The sequence below is a fragment of the Physeter macrocephalus genome, chromosome 17, assembly GCF_002837175.3.
Source record: "Physeter macrocephalus isolate SW-GA chromosome 17, ASM283717v5, whole genome shotgun sequence".
Classification (NCBI taxonomy): Eukaryota; Metazoa; Chordata; class Mammalia; order Artiodactyla; family Physeteridae; genus Physeter; species Physeter macrocephalus.
The window spans coordinates 11,366,045-11,389,705 of record NC_041230.1 but is presented as its reverse complement, the minus strand read 5'-3'; the positions used below and the strand labels follow the sequence as shown (position 1 = coordinate 11,389,705).

General features: G+C 52.2%; 2 protein-coding genes across 17 annotated transcripts in view; one reads left to right on the top strand and one right to left on the bottom strand.

The window, feature by feature from the left end:
- The window catches only part of SAMD4B (sterile alpha motif domain containing 4B), a 38,224-nt gene extending 16,233 nt beyond the window's left edge, over nucleotides 1–21,991 (top strand). For 10 of the 15 annotated variants that reach the window (XM_028477410.2, XM_028477413.2, XM_028477406.2 and 7 more), the window contains 11 exons: nucleotides 7,683–8,153; nucleotides 12,470–12,709; nucleotides 13,282–13,391; nucleotides 13,551–13,637; nucleotides 14,376–14,718; nucleotides 15,808–15,893; nucleotides 16,396–16,514; nucleotides 17,093–17,291; nucleotides 17,481–17,604; nucleotides 19,381–19,464; nucleotides 21,793–21,990. In XM_028477410.2, coding sequence (XP_028333211.1) covers nucleotides 7,683–8,153; nucleotides 12,470–12,709; nucleotides 13,282–13,391; nucleotides 13,551–13,637; nucleotides 14,376–14,718; nucleotides 15,808–15,893; nucleotides 16,396–16,514; nucleotides 17,093–17,291; nucleotides 17,481–17,604; nucleotides 19,381–19,464; nucleotides 21,793–21,878 — 1,949 coding nt within the window. In that variant the 3' untranslated portion in view covers nucleotides 21,879–21,990. Of the gene's footprint in view, nucleotides 1–280; nucleotides 312–7,682; nucleotides 8,154–12,469; nucleotides 12,710–13,281; nucleotides 13,392–13,550; nucleotides 13,638–14,375; nucleotides 14,719–15,807; nucleotides 15,894–16,395; nucleotides 16,515–17,092; nucleotides 17,292–17,480; nucleotides 17,605–19,380; nucleotides 20,522–21,792 lie in introns of those variants that run through there. The other 5 variants (XM_028477414.2, XM_024132559.3, XM_028477416.2 and 2 more) reach the window with 5 other exon arrangements.
- A 376-nt stretch (nucleotides 21,992–22,367) lies between these two features.
- PAF1 (PAF1 homolog, Paf1/RNA polymerase II complex component) overlaps nucleotides 22,368–23,661 on the bottom strand; it is a 5,242-nt gene continuing 3,948 nt past the window's right edge. For both annotated transcript variants that reach the window (XM_007114483.4, XM_007114484.4), the window contains exons 12-14: nucleotides 23,196–23,301; nucleotides 22,990–23,080; nucleotides 22,368–22,910 (exon numbers count right to left, since the gene is read on the bottom strand). In XM_007114483.4, the coding sequence (XP_007114545.1) occupies nucleotides 22,513–22,910; nucleotides 22,990–23,080; nucleotides 23,196–23,301 (595 nt within the window). In that variant the 3' untranslated portion in view covers nucleotides 22,368–22,512. The remainder of the gene's footprint in view (nucleotides 22,911–22,989; nucleotides 23,081–23,195; nucleotides 23,302–23,661) is intronic.

Below are 23,661 nucleotides of genomic sequence, written 5' to 3'. Positions count from 1 at the left end.
ATATATCAGAATCACACTCGTGCTCACTGCTATTTGTTTATTAGAGCATTTTTAGTTTTTGCTTTTGTTTTCAAAATTTGTGGTAAAATCAAACCATATGAAAGGTAAAAAGTGAGGTCCCCTTCCAGACTTGGACGTTCCCAATTTGTGTATGTTTTATGAGATATTCTGTGCACGTATGAGCACATGCAAGTTCTCCCTCCAGCTTTTTCATTGTTTTGATTGTTTTAGCACATAGAACATTGCACATATTAACCAATTTGCTTTTTTCACTTAACAGTATAACTTGAAGATCATTCCATATTCAGCACGTACGTGTATACCTCATTGTTGTTAATGGCTGCTTGATTGTAAGAATAGTAAGGTAACGGATTCTGACCTGTGTATCAAGCAGTGCTTTAACTTTATTACTCGTAACCCTCACAACAGCTCTGTAAGGAAGGTCTTATAACTCCCCCATTTACAAACAAGACTGAGGTCTGCAGAGAGTAGCGGCTTGCCCTGGGTTGTACAACTGGTCAGAGGTGGAGCTGGAATTTGACTTGAAATTTCTTCCTCTTGATCAGTAGGCTCTACTGCATGGTATGTTTGGTCTTACTCTTATAAGCAGTGCTGTAATGAGTACCCTTTAAGCATCTCTAGGATAAATTTCTAGAACTCTGTGGGACTGCTAGTTTGAAGTTATATACGTTTAAAATACTTGTTGTTACCACATTGCCCTTGAAAGACATAGTACACTTTATACCATGGTATACTTTATGCCTGAGACCCATTTCAGACAGTTTACATTAAGATACTGTGGTTAATGCCTGTCCTTGAGAACTGCTGTGGAATGACTTGACTAGTGAATGAATATATAAATCAAGGTGTTTAGCCATAGCCCCATGTCAGGTGGTGAGAAGAAAACAAGTTGGTACTTAGGTGGATGGAGAGTTAGGGAAAACTTAAAATGAGGGAAGAGAGGGAGGGCCATGGTGTGTTCCAGAGTCAGCAGGAAGCCTGCCAGGATTAGAGCAGAGCATGACTGGAGAGAGAAGTGATCACAGAGGTAAATCCTGTGGGGCCTTGAACGCCTCTTCCTAATAGACATGGGGGCTCCAAGACTGTGTCTCCTGTCTCCCTTCCAACCTCAGGTAGAGTAGCTACCCTGCCTTATTTGTGAAGGAAGGAGCTGCTTCCTGGGCTTGGAGGCCTGCATCCTTTTGGAGGGCTTGGAGGAGCTCTGCATCCTCTGTTCATTACAGCTTTCCCATCCCACTGTGTTTCCCAAATTTGCATCATCAGAATCACCTGATGGGGGAGAGTGTGACCTAAAGTCCAGATTTCTGGGCCCCCAACCCAGACCCACTCAATCAGAGTCCTGAGAGGATAGGCCTGGTAGTGGGTACCCAAGTTCTTCTGCTGACCAGGCAGTTTGAGAGATGATGCTCTACTGACGATTCATTCGTCATGGGACATGAGAATAGGAATCAGGACACCCAGGAGTTCTAGATCAAGCTCTGCCACTAACACCTTTTGTGACGTGGGCCAGCCCCATCCCTCTTGGGCCTGAGGATTCACTAGACAGTACCGGGATTGTTCTAGATACTCTCTAGGTACATCAGTAGCCCTTAGTATTTTATGGGGTGGGCCCCTCAGCGAACCTGTCCCTCCTTCCCACCAAGATGCACACCCCACAAACCAAATCTTCAGTTGGTCTACCAATTCTGGATAAGGGTTGCCTATTACAGGGTCTGAAGCTCTTCTTCAGCTTTTCAGATCCCGTCAGACCAGGAGGGCCGAACAGTGAGGCCGATCCTCTGGGTTTATACTCCATGTCCCACCCATCCAACCCTGCTACTTCCTTCAGTTCTCCCAGGGAGACCCTGGGTTCAGGTTTGGGTCAGAGCTGCCTACCCAGCCATCTCCTTCTCAGAAAGGGTCAGGGAGTGCAGAGAGCTCAATTTTGGTGAGTGGGTTCCAATGCTGGCTTCATGTCAGAGTCACTTTATAAAAAGAACCTGAGGCCTTGGTCCTATCTCCAGAGACTTTGGTGTTTTTTAAGCTCCCTACTTGGCCCTTGTGTGCATCCAGTGGAGAACTACTAGTCTTGATGCTGACACTTGATTCTGGGTGGGCCCAGGAAGGTGGTGAAGGTACTGTCACATGACCTACTGGGAGTGGAGAGTAGGGGGGCATGGAAGAGGCTCTTGTCTGGGCTGTCCCTTCCTCTCAAGCAGCTAGGAGGGTGTAGGGAAGTCCCCCAGCCCGGGCAGCCAGCATTGGTTTCATGGAAGCAGAGTCTGAGATAAAACCTGGGAACAGAAAAGCAACACCCAAGGGTCTCTGGAACAGGGAAGGAGAAGCCCCAAGTTTCCCCTTGTCATTATCCCTGTTCCTTCTTTCAGTGCTGTCTTCCCTGCCTACTTGGAGCTATTACAGTAATCTTGCAACCCACCCCACTTCCCATGCTGACTTGGACCAGAAGGGTGGGGCCGGGGAAGCTGAAATCTCCTTCCCTCCCTGGTCCTATAGCTTCTTGGGCCACATTTCCTGCATTTCTTCCCTCCGCCTGTCCTCTGAGTCAGAGTCCCCATATCCAGCAGGTTTAAGCCCTGCCCTCTCTGGCTCATAGAATCTGGGTGGGGAAACCGAGGTCAAGAGGGGGCTGTGGGTGAGTGAGTCACCCAAGCTCAACTCTAATGCCTCCACCCTCCCCTTTCAAGCTCTACTAACACAGTTCATCTGACAAAAATGTGAGCCCCCTTGCCCTCCCCTATGTTTGTGTGAGATGGGATGAAGCATAGAGGGGCATGTTTGGAGCCAAAACGCATCCCCTCTGGCTGGTGCCTCAGGCTGCCACGATTGTTGTAACAGCCCAGCATGTAAAAATGGATTTGCTCTTATGGCAGTCTCCAAGATATATTTGGCTCCTGTGATTTGCCAGCACCCAGGGTCATGACCTACTTAGCTCTCTGGTCACCTGGCCAAGGAGAGCACTCATATGCAGTCTCCCTTATCCTCGCTGGAGTCCAGGTTTGCAGCTTGGTGAGCAGCAGTCATTGACATCATGGCATTCCCCAGTCCCCTCCCCCATCCACCCACCTCCAGAATTTCATCATTGCTTGTTGTACCTCTAGCTCAGAGGAACCAGAGACGTGTCTGTTTTTGGTAAATAACTGCATGAAATTCCCCAGCCCTGTGGGGAATCTGAAGGGGGAGACCCAGATGTGCCCTCCTGTGTGAATTGCTCCCTCCAGCCCGGAAATAGCGTAGGCTTTAGATCTTCAACCGTCAGCAATGACAATAATAGTTGAAATGCATGGAGCACTTAACACAGATCAGGTGTTTTGCACGATTGTCTCATTGAATCTACAACAACCCTGTGATGTAGGGGCTTTTAACTACCCCCATTGTACAGAAGAGGAAACCAAGGCTCAAGAGAGGTTTAAAGGACTGGCCCACAGTTATGTTGACTTACGTCTTAGAGGCAGAGCTAGATTTCGAATCCAGGCAAGTTTGCCAGTTGAACTTGTACTCTTTACTCAGTATACTCTGCTAGGACATGAGACACAGAGACCTGAGGTCAAGGGATCCTAGACAGGGCACATTATACACACACAGACACCACTACCTTCCAGGGGGCCATCAGGGTTCAGCTGTGCAGGTATTCATTGGGCCTCTGCTGTGCCTCTGCCCTGGGCAGGAAACTAGAAGTTCCACTCCTACCCGTCATCTGCAGCCCCTGCTGGGCTCACCCCAAGGGGCCTGAGGCTGTGCAGATTCCTTGGACCAGTTCCAGTTCTCACTGATGCTTTCCAGTCATGGGAGGCCCACCCTTCCCACTTCACTGCTGTACAGACACATGAACACACATTTCCCTAGGGTCAGCCTCCATTCTTCCAAAACCACTCTCCCCTTTCACTGCAGTAGAACAAGGTCCTTCATTGAGCCCAACCCTTGGGGCTCTTCTGTCATGTCCCCTGGCAGTACCAGAGGAGAAGCTGTGTCCCTTAGCCCTGGCAGTACTCTGGGGTGGGGGAGGGACTAGACAAGGCTTCTCTCTGTCCCAGATGCCTCTGGCTACCCTGCAAGGCCTGAACAACAGCGATTGAGAGCATCAGGGTAGGGCTAAAGGGGTAGGCCATCTCTGCTGGAGGAGAAGGGAGAAAAACACCAATCATTGAGTCACATACTGAGTGCTTACTATGGGCAGACTCTGTCAGGTGCTTTATATTCATTGTCTCCCTAAATCCTCTCAGCAGCCCTGTCCCTAATCTTCAATCACTATATTTCTTCTTCCTTCTCGTCAAAAACTAAAAACTCAGGGACTAAGTCAGGGAAATGGAGTACCAGGGAGGTCCTTCCCATGTGATCCAGTGCCAGATAGAGGTGGGAGAGCTCAAAAGGTGAAGGCTTCCTAAAGTCAGGAAGGCTTATCCCACCTTGGAAAGATCTTTAGATATGGAGCTGACCTAAGAGATAGCTTCATGGTCATGGGGAGCTAGTTCAGGAGAAGATGGATGGAGGGGATGAGGTTTCCTAGCCTTGTGTGGCAGGTCCTGAAAGGGATCTGGAAATCCAGGGACGGGGAAGAAGAAGATAGGCGGCATTGGAGAGATAGTAGAGGGTTGTGGGTAAGTTCCTCCCAGTTTTCGAGGCAGAGAGACCTGGGTTCAGATCTTGGCTCTGTCACCTTGGACGTCACCTTCCCAAATGTATTTTCTCATCTACAAGATGGGGGTGCTAAAACAAGAGGTGAGGATGGAAGACGGTCATGTTCTTAGCATGTGTCTGGCTCAGAGTAAATGGTCAGTAAATATCCATTACTACTATTATCGTGTAGTATTACTCTTCGTTCTGTTTTGGCCAGTACTGTGGGCATAACATGACTCTTAATAAATGGATGAACCCTTGAGCACTTTAACAGGGGTTCTCTAGGAAGCTTGGGGCAGAGAGGCCCAGGCAAGCAGATGTGCACTTATGTGGCCAGGAGTTGAGAGGTGTATGTGTTTCATTTTCTTAGAGCTACAAAGGTAAGAATTAGTTATGTGAATTCCAAAGCCATAGATTTCCAGACAGGTCATTAAGGGAAGGAAATGTGTGAAAAAGGTATTTCTCAGGTTTTTATGCAAGGCTCCCAGTGGCCAGGTGTCCGGTCTGTAGTGTAGCCAGAGGAGACCAGAGGTCCTTGGAATATTAAGCCTTAAGGAAATTGGATTGAGACACCATCAGAGGCAGGGGGATCCAGATCGGGGCTCACTTGAAATCCAGATGGCTAGAATTCTGAGGCCCTCCTCCTATACATGCCCATTCCCGGCCTCTCTGTTTCCTGGTCCGGGAGGCTTATGCCTTGAGAATCTCTGTGGGTATTCAAAAGGAAGGAGCCCCTGTAAGATATAATAACCATGGTGTTAGAAATGATAGCTGATGTTTACTGAGGACTTACTTTGTGCCCTACTTTGTGCTTTGGTCTCAACTCATAGCAACCATGCTAGGTAGGAATGATTGTGAGCCCCACTTTACAGATAGAGAATGTAGAGCTCAGTGAAGTGATCACATTTACATCAGTAAGTAGGAGAGGAGGGACATAAGCCACATCACTGCCTGTTCTTTTTCATCACCCACCCCTCTGGGGTCCTAGCTCTGTTTGGTTAGAACCAGCTCCTTTGTCCCTTCCCAAGACCTCACCAATATCCCAGTAACTCAACTCTCAGAACTTCCTTGTTAGGTGTTTGAAAATCATTACCGTGGCTACAGATACGAGCTCAGTTGCCCAAGAGTGAGGGCGGAGTTGGTCCCAGTCTTTGATCATTGTCTCTTTTCTCAAGTATTGGTATACTTTGTCCCTTTCCCTTGCCCCATCAGCATTACCTGCCATCCTCCACTCCATTGAGCTAGTCATGGAAGTGGTAACAAGGTTTTCAAGGAGGACAGTCAGTCCTGTAACAGTTCCTTCCTGAGACCTCCTTTTTTTTTTTTTTTTGTGCGGTACGCGGGCCTCTCACTGTTGTGGCCTCTCCCGTTGCGGAGCACAGGCTCTGGACGTGCAGGCCCAGCGGCCATGGCTCACGGGCCCAGCCGCTCCGCGGCATGTGGGATCTTCCCGGACTGGGGCACGAACCCGTGTCCCCTGTATCGGCAGGCTGACTCTCAACCACTGCGCCACCAGGGAAGCCCCCCCTTTTTTTTTTTTAATATTTATTTATTTATTCATTCATTCATTCATGCTGTGTTGGGTCTTAGTTGCAGCATGAGGAACCTTTAGTTGCAGCGTTCAGGCCCTTAGTTATGGCATGCATGTAGGATCTAGTTCCCCGACCAGGGATCGAACCCGGGCCCCCTGCATTGGGAGCGTGGAATTTTACCCACTAGACCACCAGGGAGTACCGAGGCCTCCTTTATGTGGCTAGCTTGGGGCCTTATTCTTGGGTAGCTCACTTCTGGGTAGAGCGAGGAAACCTCACTCATCTTCACAGGACAGACAGGCCCTCAGACAATGGGCTGGGAAGGAGACATCACCAGATCACCAGGGCGTGGAGTAGCCACAGAAGGCTTCTTGGAGAAGGGCAGGTGTAGGCAATCCCTAAAAGACTTAGAATTTGGATAGGAGGAAGGAGACTGCTGCAGGCTAAAGCCTTGCATCTCAGCCTGAGTATGGACGCTTGGATGAATATGGCATGGAGAGAGCCTCAGGGAGGATGGGGATATCCTAAACCAAGTCTTTATCTGGAGGAATAGGAGGTGGGGGAGTGCCCTGGAAATGAAGGTGATGTTGGGCTAGGAGCTCTTGAACTTGAGTCCGTTGGTGCTGGTTGCCATTATAAGCTCCTGGTCAGGAACATGATATCCTGGTGTGCTTTAGGAAGATCACTCCATCTGGGTGTATGGGATGAATTGGAAGGGGAGAATCTAGAGGCTGAGTCCAGTTTAAAAAGCAACAGTAAGCATTTATTAACTATGTTCTATATGCCAGGCCACTTTCCATTCTTTATTAATTTTTTGAATCTCAGAGCAACACTGTGAATTGGGTACTGTAATTATCTTCAGAATTTTTCAGGTGAGGAAATCAGTGCTCTGTGAGGTTCAAGTGACGGAGGTCCAGCTAGTGAGTTGGGGAGTCCAGACCATCTGATTCCAGAGCCCAAGGTTTTTTTTTTGTTTTTTGTTTGTTTGTTTGTTTTTTGGCCGAGCCATTTGGTATGTGGGATCTTAGTTTCCAGACCAGGGATTGAACCTGTGCCCCCTGCAGTGGAAGTGTGGAGTCCTAACCACTGGACTGCCAGGGAATTCCTGAGCCCAAGCTTTTAACCACTGTATTCCATTGTCCTCCAAGTCAGGAAAGAGGCTGTTTTGATAGTCAGGGGAAAGCAGGTACAGGCCATGAAGATAAAGAGTGGGGATACAGCAAGAAGAGCAGGCCTGGGGGCAGCAGGAGGGGCTCAGATTCCAGAGTAGCAAGTTTGGCTTATTAGGAGTCATAGCAGGTTTCTGAGAGTGGGAGTGATGGAACCAGAAAAAAAATTACTCTGGAAGCAGGCTGAGTGTGTTAGATATCACCTGTATGAGGGACAAGGTCAGAGTCATGAAAGGAGAAGGGAAATGAGATTGGAGCTGAGGGAGCAGGCTATAGGCACCTCTCCTGGTTTTATGGGAGTCCCCCACCCTGGCTCCCCTGACATTCCCTCTTGTCCCCTCTGCAGCCATCGTCAGCCAGTGGCAGCAGGAGTCCAAAGAGAAGGTGGTGTCCCTCCTGCTGTCCCACCTACCCCTGCTTCAGCCAGGCAACACAGAGGCCAAGTCGGAGTACATGAGGCTGCTGCAGAAAGTGCTGGCCTACTCGATTGAGAGCAATGCCTTCATCGAGGAGAGCCGCCAGCTGCTATCCTATGCCCTCATCCACCCGGCCACCACGCTGGAGGACCGCAATGCGCTGGCCCTCTGGCTGAGTCACTTGGAAGAGCGGCTAGCTAGCGGCTTCCGCACCCGGCCTGAGCCCACCTACCACTCACGCCAGGGCTCGGATGAGTGGGGTGGCCCTGCAGAGCTGGGCCCTGGGGAGGCAGGACCAGGCTGGCAGGACAAGCCACCCCGGGAAAATGGACACGTGCCCTTCCACCCACCCAGCTCAGTGCCGCCAGCCATCAACAGTATTGGGAGCAACGCAAACGCAGGTGAGGAGGTGGGAGTCCGGGAGGCCATGCCTACTTGAAAAGGGTAGGACCGGGCTCTCTCTTCACTCGCTCTGTGTCCCTGGGCAAGTCACATAACCTCTCTGGGCCTCAGCTTTATGAGGCAGTGCAGAGGTTGTGAACTGGCATTCCCAGAGCCATTTCTGACCTGCAGACATGTATTATTGAGCTCAAACTCAACAAAACTTTGGTTTTTGTTTTGTTATGTTTTTAAATAAATTTGGTGATGTAAGGAATTGGGAATTTTCTCCTAAAAATCCGGATTTTCAGCTTCTCTTGAAAAGTCAAAAGATCTGGCAACTCAAGGCCTGTATTCCTGGTGGCAACCGTAAGATGGAGTTGAATATTGGTCACCACCTTCTGACCCTGCACATGTGTCCCAGTCGGCCTCTTCCCCTACCATTCCACTTTGGGCATGTGTGATAACTGCCTGACTTTAGTTATAGACCATCATAATTTGAGGTCCCTTCCAGCCCAGACATTCTGGATTTTTGTATCTGGCTCCAGCTTACAGACTCATTTCTGAGAAATGTATGTTTGTAAGCCTGTTCATATTAGATGCAAGGCATTAGTAATAGTAGGTAACGTTGTTGAGCATTGACTGTGTTAGGTACTCTTTTATAAGCGCTTTTCAGGCATGATCTCGTTTAATCCTCATCACAACAATATTATTAGCCCCATTCTGCAGATGAAGGCACTGAGACTCAAAGAGACGAAGTCTTGTATTCAAGGTCACAGAACAAGTGGTGGAACTGGCCAGGGTTTAGACCCAGGCAGTCTGATACCAGAGCTTGCGTCTGACCAGTGTGCCATCGTTCAACTAAGTGGTCTCTTAGCAAGCACCCCCAGAGGCTGGGGTGAGCGAGAGGAGCTGGTATTCCAGTGAGTTTTTGAAATATTAGTTGAACAGTGTAAGGGAGAATGGTGTTTCCAAGGATTGATGAGGTGACAGGACCTGACTCAAAGCAAGAAGTTTCTAAATTTAACTTCAAGGTGGCCAGCCCCTTTTTGCAGGCACTGGTTAAAGCAGGCCAGGAGAGGGTGGCAGTGAAACGTTACCTGTGCCAGGGGGTGGGGTGATCCCTGGGTCTTCATTGCCCAGCTGTGTGGCACCTGGTACATATCAGTTACCCCTGAGCCTCTTTCTTCCCCAGCTGAATATGGATATCCTGGTCACCTGCCTCCTTCCCAGATGCTGGCAAGAATCAGCGAAGATAGAGGGGTAGAAGGGCACTTCCGGGAGCTCTAGCAACCCAAGGTGTCTTGGACCTTGTTTTCTAGTCTCAGAGCATGACAGTTTCTGGGTCCAGGTTGGGAGGGTATATTAATAATCATAATTCTAGCTAAAATATGTTCAGCGTTTAGTCTTTGCGGAGAGCTGTTCTGAGAAGTTTATACTTACAAATTCATTGGCTGAATCACAGAGGAGTCACTTGCCCAAGGTGGTGTAGCCAGAATTTCAATCCAGGCAGTCTGGCTCCTCAGCTCATATTCTTCGTTACTGTGCTACACTGCCCCCACCTAAAAGTGACCCTCCCAAAGATGCTCATCAAGGGGAGAGGTCACCCATACATTCCTTCCTCCCCACGATGGGGACAGCGGCTTTAGAGGACCAAGGTGGAACAATGATGAATAGGGGATTTGAACCAGAAGAGGAATTGGGCATTCCAGGTAGAGGGCACAGCATGAATTGAAGGTATAGGGGTGTCAGATTGGAGGGGACAGTATGCAGACAGGTCTGGCTAGGATGGAGAAGTGCGAGGATTTAAATGAGTAATAGCAGTAGCAAATATTCATGCTTACCCTGTGCCAGAGACTTCACATGGAAGTGGAGACAGAGGGGGAAGATGAAGTGACTTGCCCAGGATCATGAAGTTAATAGATGGCAGAGCCAGAATTTGAATGCAGGTCTGTCTTGACTCTCAGATCTCAGTATGTTAGGGCCACATTCATAGGGGGCCTTGAAGGCTAGGATGAAGCTTTTCAATTTCAATTTCAAGCAGTTGCAGGAAACAGGAAGCCATTAAACTATTTTTGAGTGGGGAGCAAGGATTGGCCTCTAAGGGCAGGCAGGGTGGGTTTGGGGTGCTGCCAAGGACAGGCCAGGGCTTCTTGGAGAGTGTGAGGCCCTGGATGTCTGGCCGGCATTCCTGTTTTTATGGTTCTCATGCTGTGGCCAGCCTCCACCCCAGTGTGGGTCCAAAAAGGGCTCCTCAGAAACTGCACAATCGTTCCAATCAGGATAATTTCCAGCCCTCTCAGCCTCTCCTGCCTGCTTCTTCGTTGAGAAGGGAGGAAGAAGGAAGCCAGGAACACCAAGACAGGCAAAAATAAAGGCCTGTGTTAAGGGTTACCCAGCCACCCCCAGGGCCCAGAGGGTGACATCTTCTAGGAGTCCAAGGCTTGGAGGAGCCCCTTGCAGAGAACCCCAGAAGTCACAGGGGGAGGAGGCTAGCCTTAGTGGGTGGGATCAATGCACTGCCCTCTCCCTCAGGTGACTTCCTGGCCAGGAGCATAGATAACTGTCACAGGTGAGGGAAGGCGCTTTGGGGGCCTGTACCAGGCTGGTTGTCCTTCTGAGGCTGGGTGTCAGTGTCGCACTGGCAGGAATCCCAGCCTTTCCATCAGAAACAAGGCTGGGGTTCTTCTGTCTCTGCCTCCCAACTCTTTGTGGGAACTGGGGCAAAGGACTTCAGTTCCCCAGGCCTTGATGTTCTCACCTACCCAGGGTAAGGCTTTTTGGCTTTGTTTCCTTTTCTTTTTTGACTTGGGATACTTCTAGATTTCCTGTGTCAAGCTCAGAGGCCCCCTTAGCACCCTTAGGATGGTGGGTGCCCTCCTTTTAGACTTAGTGAAACTTTGAAAATTCCTGTGTATCTTGCCCTGACCTGGAGGTACAGAAATGATTGGGAAGGCTTGCTGCCATCCTACAGAAGCCCAGAGTCCAGTGTGAGGCAGGCTAGTGAAGGGGGCAGGAAGTACTGGACTTGAGGTAGCAGCACAGGGGCCCAGGGAACACAGAGGAAGGAGTCACAGAAGAGGGAACACTTGAGCCAGGAGTGAAGGCTGAAGTGGCTGGCAGATAAGGGTGGACGAGAGGTGAGCTAGGGGAGGGAATAGCACTTGTAAAGGTCTGGAAGCTCATGGGAACCTGCCCTGTCCTTAGAATGGTTAAAAATCAAGTTGGATCCTTTTTCCTATCTCAGGAATGCGATGGATGGAGGATGCGAAACATCCTGTGGATGAGGGCCTGGATTCACCCTGATTTGGGCTCAGTATAGGAAAAATCTTTGGGAGGTGGTGAAGCCCAATAACAGATGTTGAGGAAGCAGTTTATGTACTTCATTCACTTACTTTGCAAGTAGTTGTGAAGAACCTCCTCTAGTCGAGGCCCCATTGTAATGACTGAGGATACAATGATGTTTAAGACAGGACAGGGCCCTGCTGTCACAGGTCTTGTAGGAGGGCCATACAGTTAATAAGCAAGTGAACAAATAACTAGATAAGGTCATTTCAAGCTGTGATAGGTGCTGTAAGAAAGATAAGGCAGAGTGATAATGATAGGGGGTTGGTGGGGGACAGCTACTGCTGACTATGGGTTCATGGAAAGCCTCAGAAGAGGTGATTGTTTGAGATGAGACCTGGGGGAGCCAACTGCTAAGATCAGGAGAACAAGAAGAGCGAGCAAGCACAGAAGTCCTGAGGCTGGAACAAGCTTGAGTGTTCCAGGAACAGATTGGGGCGGGGGTGCGGCAAAGGCTAGAAGGGCTTGAACCAAAGGGGTGAGTCATGATGGATGAGAAGTCAGAGGTGAGCAGGGCCCGGATCCTGCAGGGCCTTGTAGGTGTCGGGGGAAGAGTTTGAATTTTATTCTCAGTGTGAAGGGAAGCTACAGGTAAGATTTAATCGGGGACTGACTGGGTCAGTTGCATTTTTAAGAAGGATCAGTGCGGCTGTTGTGAGTTGACTAGACTGTAGGGGGCAAGGATGAAGGCAAGAAACTGGTGAGGAGGTTGTGACAGTAATTCCAGCTAGGGATGCCAGTGACTTGGCCCAAGGTGCTAGCAGAGGAAGTGGAGCAGTTCAGAGAAGTGGCTGAGAGCTTACTGATGGATTGGGGGGTAGAGGAATGAGGGAACCAGCAGTACCTGGTAGGTGGTTCCCCTCAGACCCCAGGGTCCCTTCCTCTTGTTGGATTCCAGGGCTGAGCTGCCATCCATGGCACTGACCAGGGGGACACGGTCTCCTGTGGTCAGATCCCCAAGCCTGACCTCTTGCCTCTCTCCCCCTTCGGCCAGGTCTCCCCTGCCAAATCCACCCCAGCCCGCTGAAGCGCTCCATGTCGCTCATCCCCACGAGCCCCCAGGCCCCTGGTGAGTGGCCGAGTCCAGAGGAGCTTGGGGCCCGGGCTGCTTTCACCACGCCCGACCACGCACCCCTCTCGCCCCAGAGCAGCGTGGCCTCCTCTGGCAGCGAGCAGACGGAGGAGCAGGGCTCCAGCCGGAACACTTTTCAGGAGGACGGCAGTGGCATGAAAGGTACAATGGGGGAGAGTAGCATTTGGACCCTCCTCAGGAGGCTTCCACAGAGCTTACAAGGACAGAAGACAGCTTGTAGCTGCCACCCCGCCTGTCCTGTCCCTCCCCACCCAATTCTTCCTCTCCCCCCTCCATCCCCGAGAAGGGCACAGGTCTGAGGAGAGTGCACAGGCCCTGCCCTTAGGGCTTAAGACTGAGCAGAGGGACCCCCACAGGTCCCAGTCTGATGGGGGAAAAGCACCTGCCCTCAGGCACAGCAGTCTGACAAGAAAGCCAGGACACAGAGGTAACCGATGGAATAGAGGTTCCAGGAATACTTTTAGAGACATCAGAGGTCATCCTAGTACACATCCAACCCAGCAACTCAGGAGGATCAGGTGTTCTGACCAGGGAAGGCCACCTGGAAGGGTCTGGCTGGACAGAAGAAGGTAGCCTACGGACCCTTGGCTTCTCCCTACCTCCTTCCAATTTTCTACAGCTTTTAAGTCTGCCTATGATTTATGCTTGGTCCTTCCCCACAACTGTCACCAGGGCCAGATTCCTGATCTTAGGCCCTCCCTTCTTTTCCACAGATGTGCCCTCGTGGCTTAAGAGCCTCCGCTTGCACAAGTACGCGGCCCTCTTCTCACAGATGAGCTATGAGGAGATGATGACACTGACTGAGCAGCACTTGGAGTCTCAGGTGAAGCCGAGGGGACCATCAGGGCGGGGTTGGGGACAGTACCATTTTGACATTACCCTTGCAGCCCAAGCCTCCTCTGTCTCTTTGGGCCTTGTTGGGGCACCTTGAGTACCTCAGCCTCCCATTTCCAGCTTCCTATCCCCTTCTGCCCTACCGCAGAATGTCACCAAAGGTGCCCGCCACAAGATAGCCCTGAGCATCCAGAAGCTGCGCGAGAGGCAGAGTGTCCTCAAATCCCTGGAGAAGGTGAGGACCTAGTATCCCCATCGAAGGCCAACTGGCTACCCAGTGGTGCTAGTGGCTGAAGTCTCTGGGTCAGCCTTGCTGCCCATGTGGCCCCCACGGGATCTCCCCAGCCCTAGGGAACCAGGGTCCAGGGACCAAGTGCAGGTCGGATCACAGGGCTCACTTGCTGTGGCTAAGCTAAGAGGCTCTCCTCCCTGTCTGTCCTGGCCTGTGTCTCCAGAATCTTGTTTGTTGACTCAGTCCCTCTCTTCCATTTCACTTTTCCATTTCTAACAGCTCTTTCTGATAGAGCAGAGTGTCTCCCCTGTGTGCATGACCTCTCTTTCCAGTTGGTTGTTTCTTATCCGCTCACTCTCCTTACACATCTGCCTTGATTTGCATCCCTTTTTCCCTTTCCCTGCCACTTACCTTCTGGTTTTTGCCCCCTTTAGTGTCTTAGTCCAGATCTCTGGGTCTGAATCTGGTTCCATCCTCGGTCGGACCCTGAGGGCCCCACCTTCTAAGCTCCGTGGGACTCTACCTTGAGGGGTGGGGGAGAGGGAATGTGTATGTACAGATGTGTGTGTTTGTGCATGTGTGTGTGTGTATGCTCTGGCAGCGCCCTTACCTGCCTTCTCTGTGTGCTGGAACCCAGGGTCCCACCAGTTCTCTGCAAGGACTGTTTGACCCCACATGTATAGTCATTCTATGTAGCTCTGGGGGTTGGCATGTGACCCAGGCTGTGTCTTCCCCACTCAGGATGTGCTGGAAGGCGGGAATCTGCGAAACGCTCTGCAGGAGCTGCAGCAGATCATCATCACCCCCATCAAGGCCTACAGTGTCCTCCAGGCCACTGTGGCTGCCGCCACCGCCACCGCCTCTACTGCCAAGGACGGGGGCCGGGGGGAGCCGCCGCTGCCAGGTGCGGAGCCTCCCCTGGCTCACCCTGGCACAGACAAGGGCAGTGAGGCCAAGGACCCTCCAGCTGCAGAGGGCTACCCCCCTCCACCAGCTCCAGCTCCCACTGACGGCAGTGAGCCAGCCCCGGCTCCCGTCGCTGATGGAGACATCCCCAGTCAGTTTACACGGGTGATGGGCAAAGGTGAGACCACCCAGGGCCCAGCAGGAAATTCTGGGGCAGGGTGCCAAGTGAACCCAGGCATCAAAGGTCAAATCCAGTTTAAATGATGGAAGCAAAACTTTTCAAAGCACTCTGGGGATTAGAGCACTACAGAGAGTGGCTAAGACTGAGATGACAGGGCCCCTGCCCTCGGGTGCGTCCAGGCTGATGGTGGGAGACAGCCCTTACCCTCGAAGTGTCTCCAGCCTGAGCAGAAGATGGGACATTGTGTCAGTGGAAACTGCATACAGTTAGGAGTGAACAGATAAGGCGAATCCGTTGGTTCTTTCAGAGGGGACTGAAGTCCACGGGATGGGTATGGTGAAGCTCTTAATGGGCTCGCCTTTTCCTAAGGCAGCACAGTGTAGGCAACTTTACACTTGGGTTTAAGTTTGTTTGTTTTTTTTTAATATATAAATTTATTTATTTATTTATTTTTGGCTGCATTGGGTCTTCATTGCTGCGCATGGGCTTTCTCTAGTTGTGGCGAGCGGCGGCTACTCTTCCATTTCGGTGCGCAGGCTTCTCATTACCGTGGCTTCTCTTGTTGCAGAGCACGGGCTCTAGGTGTGCAGGCTCCAGTAGTTGTGGCGCCTGGGCTCTAGAGCGCAGGCTCGGTAGTTGTGGCGCACGGGCTTAGTTGCTTCGCTGCCTGTGGGATTTTCCCGGACCAGGGCTCGAACCCGTGTCCCCTGCATTGGCAGGCGGGTTCTTAACTACTGCACCACCAGGGAAGTCCCAGGTCTAAGTTCTTTTAGCTGTGTGGCCTGGGACAAGTGACTCAACCTCTCTGAGCCTCAGGCTAAAAATGCCTACGTTGATGAGACTGTTGCAAGACTTAAAAAGGAGAAAAGGTATCATTGACTTCACATCTGCTCTATGCCAGGCACTATGGTGGGCACTTTATATATCCTCGTGATAAGCCAGGTACAGTGCTTGGCACATAGCTAGTACTCATCCAGCATGAGTTTCCTGACCCATCTTCTGTGCCACCCAGCTGGGCCAGGGAAGCTGGAACATGGCAGAGGGCGTGCTGGTAGCTAACCTCCTGCCCTTTGCCATGTCCCCAAGTGTGCACCCAGCTGCTGGTGTCCCGACCAGACGAGGAGAACATCACCAGTTACCTCCAGCTCATCGAAAAGTGCCTGACTCATGAGGTGAGGCCTTCTCTAGGGGTCCCAAGAAGGGAAAGGCTGCCCCATCACTCTCAGGACCAACATTCCTTATATAGCCAATAGGGCCCTGCCTGACTGGCACCTGCCCACCTCTCCAGCCCTCATTCTTCCCAGTGTTGGGTTCAGTGGATGCCCCTGAGCGCTCATTCTTAGAGCCTTAGTACATAATCCTCTGGGGAGTAAGTCCCCCTCCCATCTGCTGGCCCCTCATATCTCAGTTGATACATCTGTATCTCAGGGTTGCCTTGACCAGCCCTTCATAACATCAGGTTTCTTGTGCCTCCTGTGCTTCTCCCTCACAGCATTTATCACTGTTATGAATGCGTGTGTATCTTCTCCCCAACTAAACTGTAAGCTCCGAGAGCACAGGTCACCTCTGTGTCCCACCATTGACCAGCACAGGCAGTTGATAAATATTTGAGCAAATGGATGGAAGGCAAATGTGAAAGAAGCACACACACCCCTTTCACCCCCCTAATTCTAGGCTTTCACGGAAACGCAGAAGAAACGGCTGCTGTCCTGGAAACAGCAAGTGCTGAAGCTCCTCCGGACCTTCCCGCGCAAAGCCGCACTAGAGATGCAGAGCTACCGGCAGCAGAAAGGGTAGGCGGGCAGCCGGGGCACAGGGGCTTCCCTCCCTAGGCCCTCGTTGGTTGACAGATAGTGCCTAGAGGGGTGATTGCGTTCTGGGCTGGGAATCCTGTTATACTCATTCAGTAACTGGGTGTCTTTATATGAGTCACCCAGTGAGGACTTTGCCATAGAAAATCAGGTGGTCCCTGATTTTCCATTAGAATAGAGTGCTGAGCTGGCAAAACCAGCACATGTCCCCATAGCTGGCCCCCTTGCCTGTCCCTTGTTCTCCTCACCTGTGTGCAGAGAGCTCTGAAGTCCCTTCTCACTCCAAACAAACAACAGAAATATTGCGCTTGAGAATTGAAGTTAGGAGAACTACTTTGAGTGGACTTGAGGAAACCTTCGTACACTCCCCGTCTCCATCCTGGGAGTACCCCTGGGGCAGGAGGAGACAATGTACAGGGCAGGGACTTGGACAAGGAATCCCTGCTCAGAGCAGATCTGTGTTCTGTCTACCCATGGGGGCTGCGGGGGGGTGTGAGGAAGAGGTGAACAGATGGGCCCCATCCACCTAAACTGACACCCTGCCTTCTGCTCTCTCACAGCTGGGCATTCGGCTCCAACTCACTCCCCATAGCTGGCTCTGTGGGGATGGGGGTGGCCCGGCGGACCCAGCGGCAGTTCCCAATGCCTCCCCGGGCCCTTCCGCCTGGCAGAATGGGCCTTCTGAGCCCCTCGGGCATTGGGGGCATCTCCCCTCGACATGCCCTCACCAGCCCCAGCCTTGGGGGCCAGGGCCGACAGGTGAGCCAGCTGGAAGCAAAGGACCTGGCACTTCTGGGGTTGGGGTGGTGGTGCCTGAGATATGTGTCCATATCTTTGTGTCTGGGCCCAGCGTAGAGGGGAGGGGACAACTCTGCCAGCTCCACCACTCCTGGGTCTGGGCCTCTTCCCCGCTCACCCACTGCTTTCTCTCTCCCATGCCACATGCAGAACCTGTGGTTCGCCAACCCTGGAGGCAGCAACAGCATGCCCAGCCAGAGCCGCAGCTCTGTGCAGCGGACCCACTCGCTCCCGGTCCACTCGTCCCCCCAGGCCATTCTCATGTTCCCTCCAGGTACAGTGCCCACCCTTGGGACTCATCCTCAACAGCACCCTTAGCTGGCCTTTCTTTTCTCTTCTGGGTCTTGTACACACTATCCCTTGCATGTGTTGTCTCTCTGTCTTTCTCCCCCTCCCTGTCATCTTCTCTCTCTCCTTATTCCCACCCCACCCCCCATCTCTGTCTCTCTCCCTCCCTGTGTCATAATCTTAGTGTTCATACTGGTCTCTGTCCCCGTCTTCTTCGAGAATCATTAAGTACTCAGTTTGGAAGGGTGGAGGGGATGAGACAGCCGCAGCAGCCAGGTGTCTATAGAAGGGAGTCCTGCCTATCAGTCCACTGGCATTCTTTCAGGAGCCAGGTGACCAAGCAGGAACCAGTAGACTTCAGCTCTTGGAACGGTTCTACACTAAAGGGTGGAAGGGCTGTCTTCCCCTCTGCTCACAGATCAGCCTAGAGATGGGAGATTAGAATGAGGGCAAAGTGGGCAAAAGGGAGGTTAGAGAAGCGCTAGCCCTGCCTTGCTCAGTAAGTCAGGGGTGACTCCCTGTGCCAGGCTTGCTGCTGGGCACTGAGGCTGCAGAAGCAGATAAGGCTGGTTTGGAAAGGGCTGCCTCTAGAGAGAGCTTAGATTTGCCTGTGACCCCAAACTCTTCATGTCACAAATAGCCAAAGCAATAGGGATTCTTTATGAGATGATGCGAACTGCCATCTGTGGGAGGCAGGAGACCCCATTTGTCCCGTTCATCCTAGCACAGGGCTTGGCACATGGTAGGCATGTGTAAATGATATTAAATGACTAGATGGATGAACTACAGGAGTAAAAAATGAGAACGGTTCTTTTCACCAGTATGCCGTGTGCTAGACTGTGTGTCAGACACCTTTCCTGCACTGTTGAATGAAATCCTCCCAACTGCACATGTGAAGGCACTGATATTATTCCCATCTTATTAGTCAGGAATCTGAGTCTCAGAGAGGTGATTTGCCCAAGGTCAAAAATTTTTTTTATTAAGGAGAGTCTGACATGGCTCATGGGTTCAGAGGGGAGGTCGTGAGAGGTGAGGCTGGAGCGTGAAAGAGCAGGGTCTTCTAAACCTAGGTTAAAAGCTCAGAGTTCCTCTAGAAGCATTGAGGAGCCCAGGAAGGGTTTTAAGCAGTGGGTGGTGTCAGGTCTGCCCAGGGACCTAGTGGGCTGTTGCCCAGGTGCCAGAACAGGAGGCCCTTTGAGAGACTGTATGAAGACCAGCCCCCATGGCTGCTGTCCAGATTTGCCCTGCCTGATAGGCCTTCCCCAACAGCATCCTGCCAGAGGAGCAAGTCCAGGTGGGAGGGAAGGGTTCTAATTAAGCTTCCACACCAAGTACAGAGCAAGTCATCAGTCAGGGAGCACGGGGCTGCCCAGTGCTCAGGGCAGATGCCCTCAACTGTGCCCAAGGGAACATGTAGTGTGTCCAAAATAGTCGTGGCCTCCAAACAGCTCCCCCAGCTTTACATTACTTCCTGTCAGCCTTTCTCTGTGTTGCCAAGCCTCTGCCCTTGCCATCATCACCTCTGCCTGCTTAGTGGCACTCCCAGGCCTGTCTGTCCTTCAACTCTGCCCAGTCATATCTTCCATCCAGGTGTGTGCATGTCTTACGTTTTCTGTGTCTCTGTCTCTTGCCTTTACTTTCCCTCCCTCCCTTTCCCTCTCGTCCCCCTCAGCCTCTCCCTCATGCCAGCCTTTGTCTTCAAGACTCTACCTCTCACTCCAGTCCAGTACTTACTGCTTCCATTCTCCTCTCTCCCACCCAGACTGCCCGGTCCCTGGGCCTGACCTGGAGATCAATCCCACTCTGGAGTCTCTGTGTCTGAGCATGACAGAACACGCCTTGGGTGGTGAGCATTTCCTCTTTCCCTGACCCAGCTCCCACCTACCCACCAGCGTCTCCACCTCTGAACTGAGCAACTCAGAGTCATCCTGAGGGGTCCCCAGGGGAGGCCGGACTCCAGGGAGGGCCTGACTGGGATGACAGGCTACCTGAGCACCTTTTCTTGGGCCTCCCGCCAGCTCCTGACCTTCCTCCCTTCCTCCCTTTCTTACCACAGATGGGACAGACAAAACCTCCACCATCTGACGGGACCCACAGCCCAGCGCACCCATAGGCTCCCCGGGCGGCGGGCGGGGGCCAACCCCCAACGGGCTTCTCCGCGACAGCGAGAGGGTGGGCTGGCTCAGCTATACATTCTAATATTTTTCTACTCTCTCACCCTTTTAACTTTTGTTTAACATTGGCACACGCCTTGCTCACTCCCAGGCCCGTCGAGGGATCTCTGCTGAGGCCCAGGGAGGTAGGGGGCAGCCAGGATAAAGGGGGCAGGGACTGGCCAGCCTGCCTGCCCCCTCCTTCCCTCCTTCATCCCCTACCTGGCCCCGTCCCACCCCTGCCTCCTCCAGACTGCCGGCCACCTGCCCCTCCCAAGGAAACACTCTCCCCCAGAGACTCACTGACCCACTGTCTTGTGGGGCCTGCTCAGAACCATCTGACATTTGGGGAGAGATGAGTGAGGTAGATAATCTGCTCTCCTGAATGTTATTTGAGAGGAGCTGAGGAGATAAAGGCGGGTGAGGAGAGGAGCGTGTCTGTCTTCCCGCGCTCTCTGTCTCTCTCTCCCTCCCCCCTCCCCCCTCACCTCCTTGCTGCCTTCTTCTCCTTCCCCATTCCCATCATTCCCCAAGGACAGGAGCCACTCTCCTCTCACTCACCTCCTTTTGCCCTGTTTATCAGAGGTTCTCTGCAATTAATTTCTTAGGCCTATTTAAGATACATATTTATATAGTTCTTAACGGTTTTTCTCTCTGATCATTCCCTCTCATTTTTAGAATCCCCAGGCCTCTCTCTGAGCCAAGAAAGTGGCAGGGGGAGCCTGAATTTTACGAGGGGAGAGGGCAGAGCCCTCTCCTCCAGACCCCTCTAGCCCTTCCCCACTTGCCCCCAGCCCTGGCTCCCCAGATGCGGAGGTTGAAGGCTGGGAGCCAGGGCAGCCAGTGAGGTCAGGAAGTCTGTTGCCTTAACGTCTCCTTCCCCCACCGACACAAACTCTTCTCCACTCCCAGGTCTGGTTGCTGAAAGACTTGGGGGTAAGGAATAAGGGAAAGGGGATGGTTTTTGGTTTCTTTCCCCACCCCCATCCCCTTTTCTTTCACCCTTACCCGACCCCCACCCCCCATTCTGTCATGACCTCACTTAAGTGGAACACTATATCATAAGCCAGAGATTCGTCCCAGCCCCCGAGTCATACAGACCCTCCGATCCCTGTTCCTCCTGAGGGGTTGTGCTGGGGCCCAGGTGGAGGGAGGGGATTTGGGGGTTCAGGCTGTAGGGAAGCCAGGGTCCTCTATTCCAACCCCCTGTCCCCCTCAACCCGCCCCCCCCCCACACTGGGACATTCTCAAGCTTTTCACACCGAAAAGGAAAAAATGTTATTTTTAGATACATTTTATGAATAACTTTTGTTATGAATATGGCTGGTAACCATTGTGTATGTTATTAAAGATACAAAATGTTGGGAAAAAAAAAAAAACCAAAAAAAATTTTAAAACCACCACCCTCCCTGCACTCACCCATTCCCCAGACCTTCTTGCCTCTGCTCTCCTGGTCTGGACCTCCCTCAACTCTGAGCCCAGGGAGGGGGAGGAAGCCAGGGGGTGGGGTGGCCCTGGGGACCTGCTCTAGGTCCCCACCTCCTCTCCCAGTGCCGGGCTGGGTAGGGTGTCAGGTTTATTTATGTACCTCTTGCACACTCATCAACCTATGCAAGTCCCCCACCCCGGCCCCTCCATGTTTCTGTGCCTTTGCTCATTCCCCTCCAACTCCCAGGGCTTCTCCAATCCTCTCCTAGCCCGGGGAAGTGGGATGGACAGGGGCCACCTCGTTTTGGAATCAGCAGGGTGTCCCTCTTAGAGACCCTCACCTCCTCCCAGCCAGTCCTGTCTTGTTCACTACCCATCAGGGTGAGCTGGGTCTTCCTGGCCCTGGGAGGCGGTGAGGGACACCCCCATACACAGTGGGAGGCAAGAGCTGTCCCCCTCCCCCCACCTGTCAGCAGAGTGTGCAGGACGCAGGCGGCCCCACTCTGATGGGCAGGACCCTGATCCACCTCCGACCCTCCCCGGCCCCTGCCCCTGCCCCTCCACCATGATTTCACTCTCCCTTCTATTCCCAGCCCCACCGGCAGAATCAGCTTTGAGTAACTGTACAGTTTTTCTCGCTGTTGGAGAAGACTTATTTGTTGGAGTTTCACTTGTTTAATGGTCTGGGCTTATTTTGGAAAAAAAAAAAAAAAACAAACAAAACAAAAAGGATTCTGACCTTTGTTATGCTACATTTCATGAAAAACCTAGTGGCCCTGCCTTTGTGGCCTTTGCTTCTGTGCCTTAAGCACCAACCCTGATCCACCTCCGACCCTCCCCGGCCCCTGCCCCTGCCCCTCCACCATGATTTCACTCTCCCTTCTATTCCCAGCCCCACCGGCAGAATCAGCTTTGAGTAACTGTACAGTTTTTCTCGCTGTTGGAGAAGACTTATTTGTTGGAGTTTCACTTGTTTAATGGTCTGGGCTTATTTTGGAAAAAAAAAAAAAAAACAAACAAAACAAAAAGGATTCTGACCTTTGTTATGCTACATTTCATGAAAAACCTAGTGGCCCTGCCTTTGTGGCCTTTGCTTCTGTGCCTTAAGCACCAGGGGTGCGGGGGGGGGGGGGGGGGGCAGGAGAATGAGACCATGGTGCCTGGGAGGGTAAGTAAAGAGAAGTTGGCTTTATTAACAGCAGAGGTTTGGAGGAGAGGGAAACAAAGCAAAAGGCTCACAAAGAAAGAGACCACTCGAGAAGTGCCTTCCTGCACGAAATAAGTATCCGCACCGGCCCTGAAGGCCCTGGGACTCAGTCACTGTCACTTTCAGCTTCACTGGAATCAGAAGCTGCGGCTTCACTGCCATCCTCCTGAGCAGAATGCTCGCTGCCACTGGGGAAGGGACTGGCGCTCCGGCTCCGCTGGCCACCCCCATCGCTGCCACTGTCTGAATCATTTTCACTGCCGTGGGCCCGTCCTCTGTCCTCATCATCAGAGTCAGCGTCGTCCTCCGAATCAGCATCACTGCCGAAGATCTCCTCTTTGTCCCTGGCAGCCCGGGCCTCATCCTCACTGCTTTCATCCTCACCGCTGCCACTCTTGTCACTCGCCTCGTCCCTGTCACCCTCCTCCCGTTCACTCTCACTGCCTGAGCGCTCATCCTCGCTGCCTTCCTTCTCACTGCTGCTGCCCTTCTCTCGTTCCTCATCTGTGAAGGAGCCAAGAAGAAGTAAGACCCAGTTCCCCACCCTCCCAGGGCTCCCAGAGTTTGGCCCATCCAGCTTTACCTGAGCCCCCAGCTTCTTTCTCTTCCGTCTCCATTTCCTCCTCTTCTTCCTCCTCGGGTTCGTGGTTCTCCAGCTGGGCTTTCCGTGCCTCCTGGAAGCAGCAGGGTTGAGGGGAAAGGGGGGAGGGTGTTCTATCTGGTTCCTGTCCCACTCCTCACAAACTACCACCCTCCCCATGGGTGCCCTGGGTCAGTGGTGCTTGTTACCTGGGCTTCTAGTTCCTTCTCATTCATGTCCCGGTGTTTGACCACAAGCAGGGCATTGGTACCCGACTGAACCCCAGCCTTGGCTCGGCGCTTACTCAGGCGGACCCTGCGGTGGTGGAGTTGGGGGAGGGGTGCGTGAGATTCACTTAAGGATCCCCGTGGGGAATCTGGTCTCATATGGTTCTTACCCATCCTTACTCATCTATGCTTAGCCTAGAGCAGACCAGAATAAATACAGACTGAATAAAGGAGACTAAACTTGGGGGTAAGGGACGGGCGGCATGATAGCCGTCAGGATAGCAGTTTGGTTGCCCTGCACTTTATATATGTGTATATGTATGCCCTGTACACACACATAAACGTATAAAGAAAGAGACTTTGGGCTTCCCTGGTGGCGCAGTGGTTGCGCGTCCGCCTGCCGATGCAGGGGAACCGGGTTCGCGCCCCGGTCTGGGAGGATCCCACA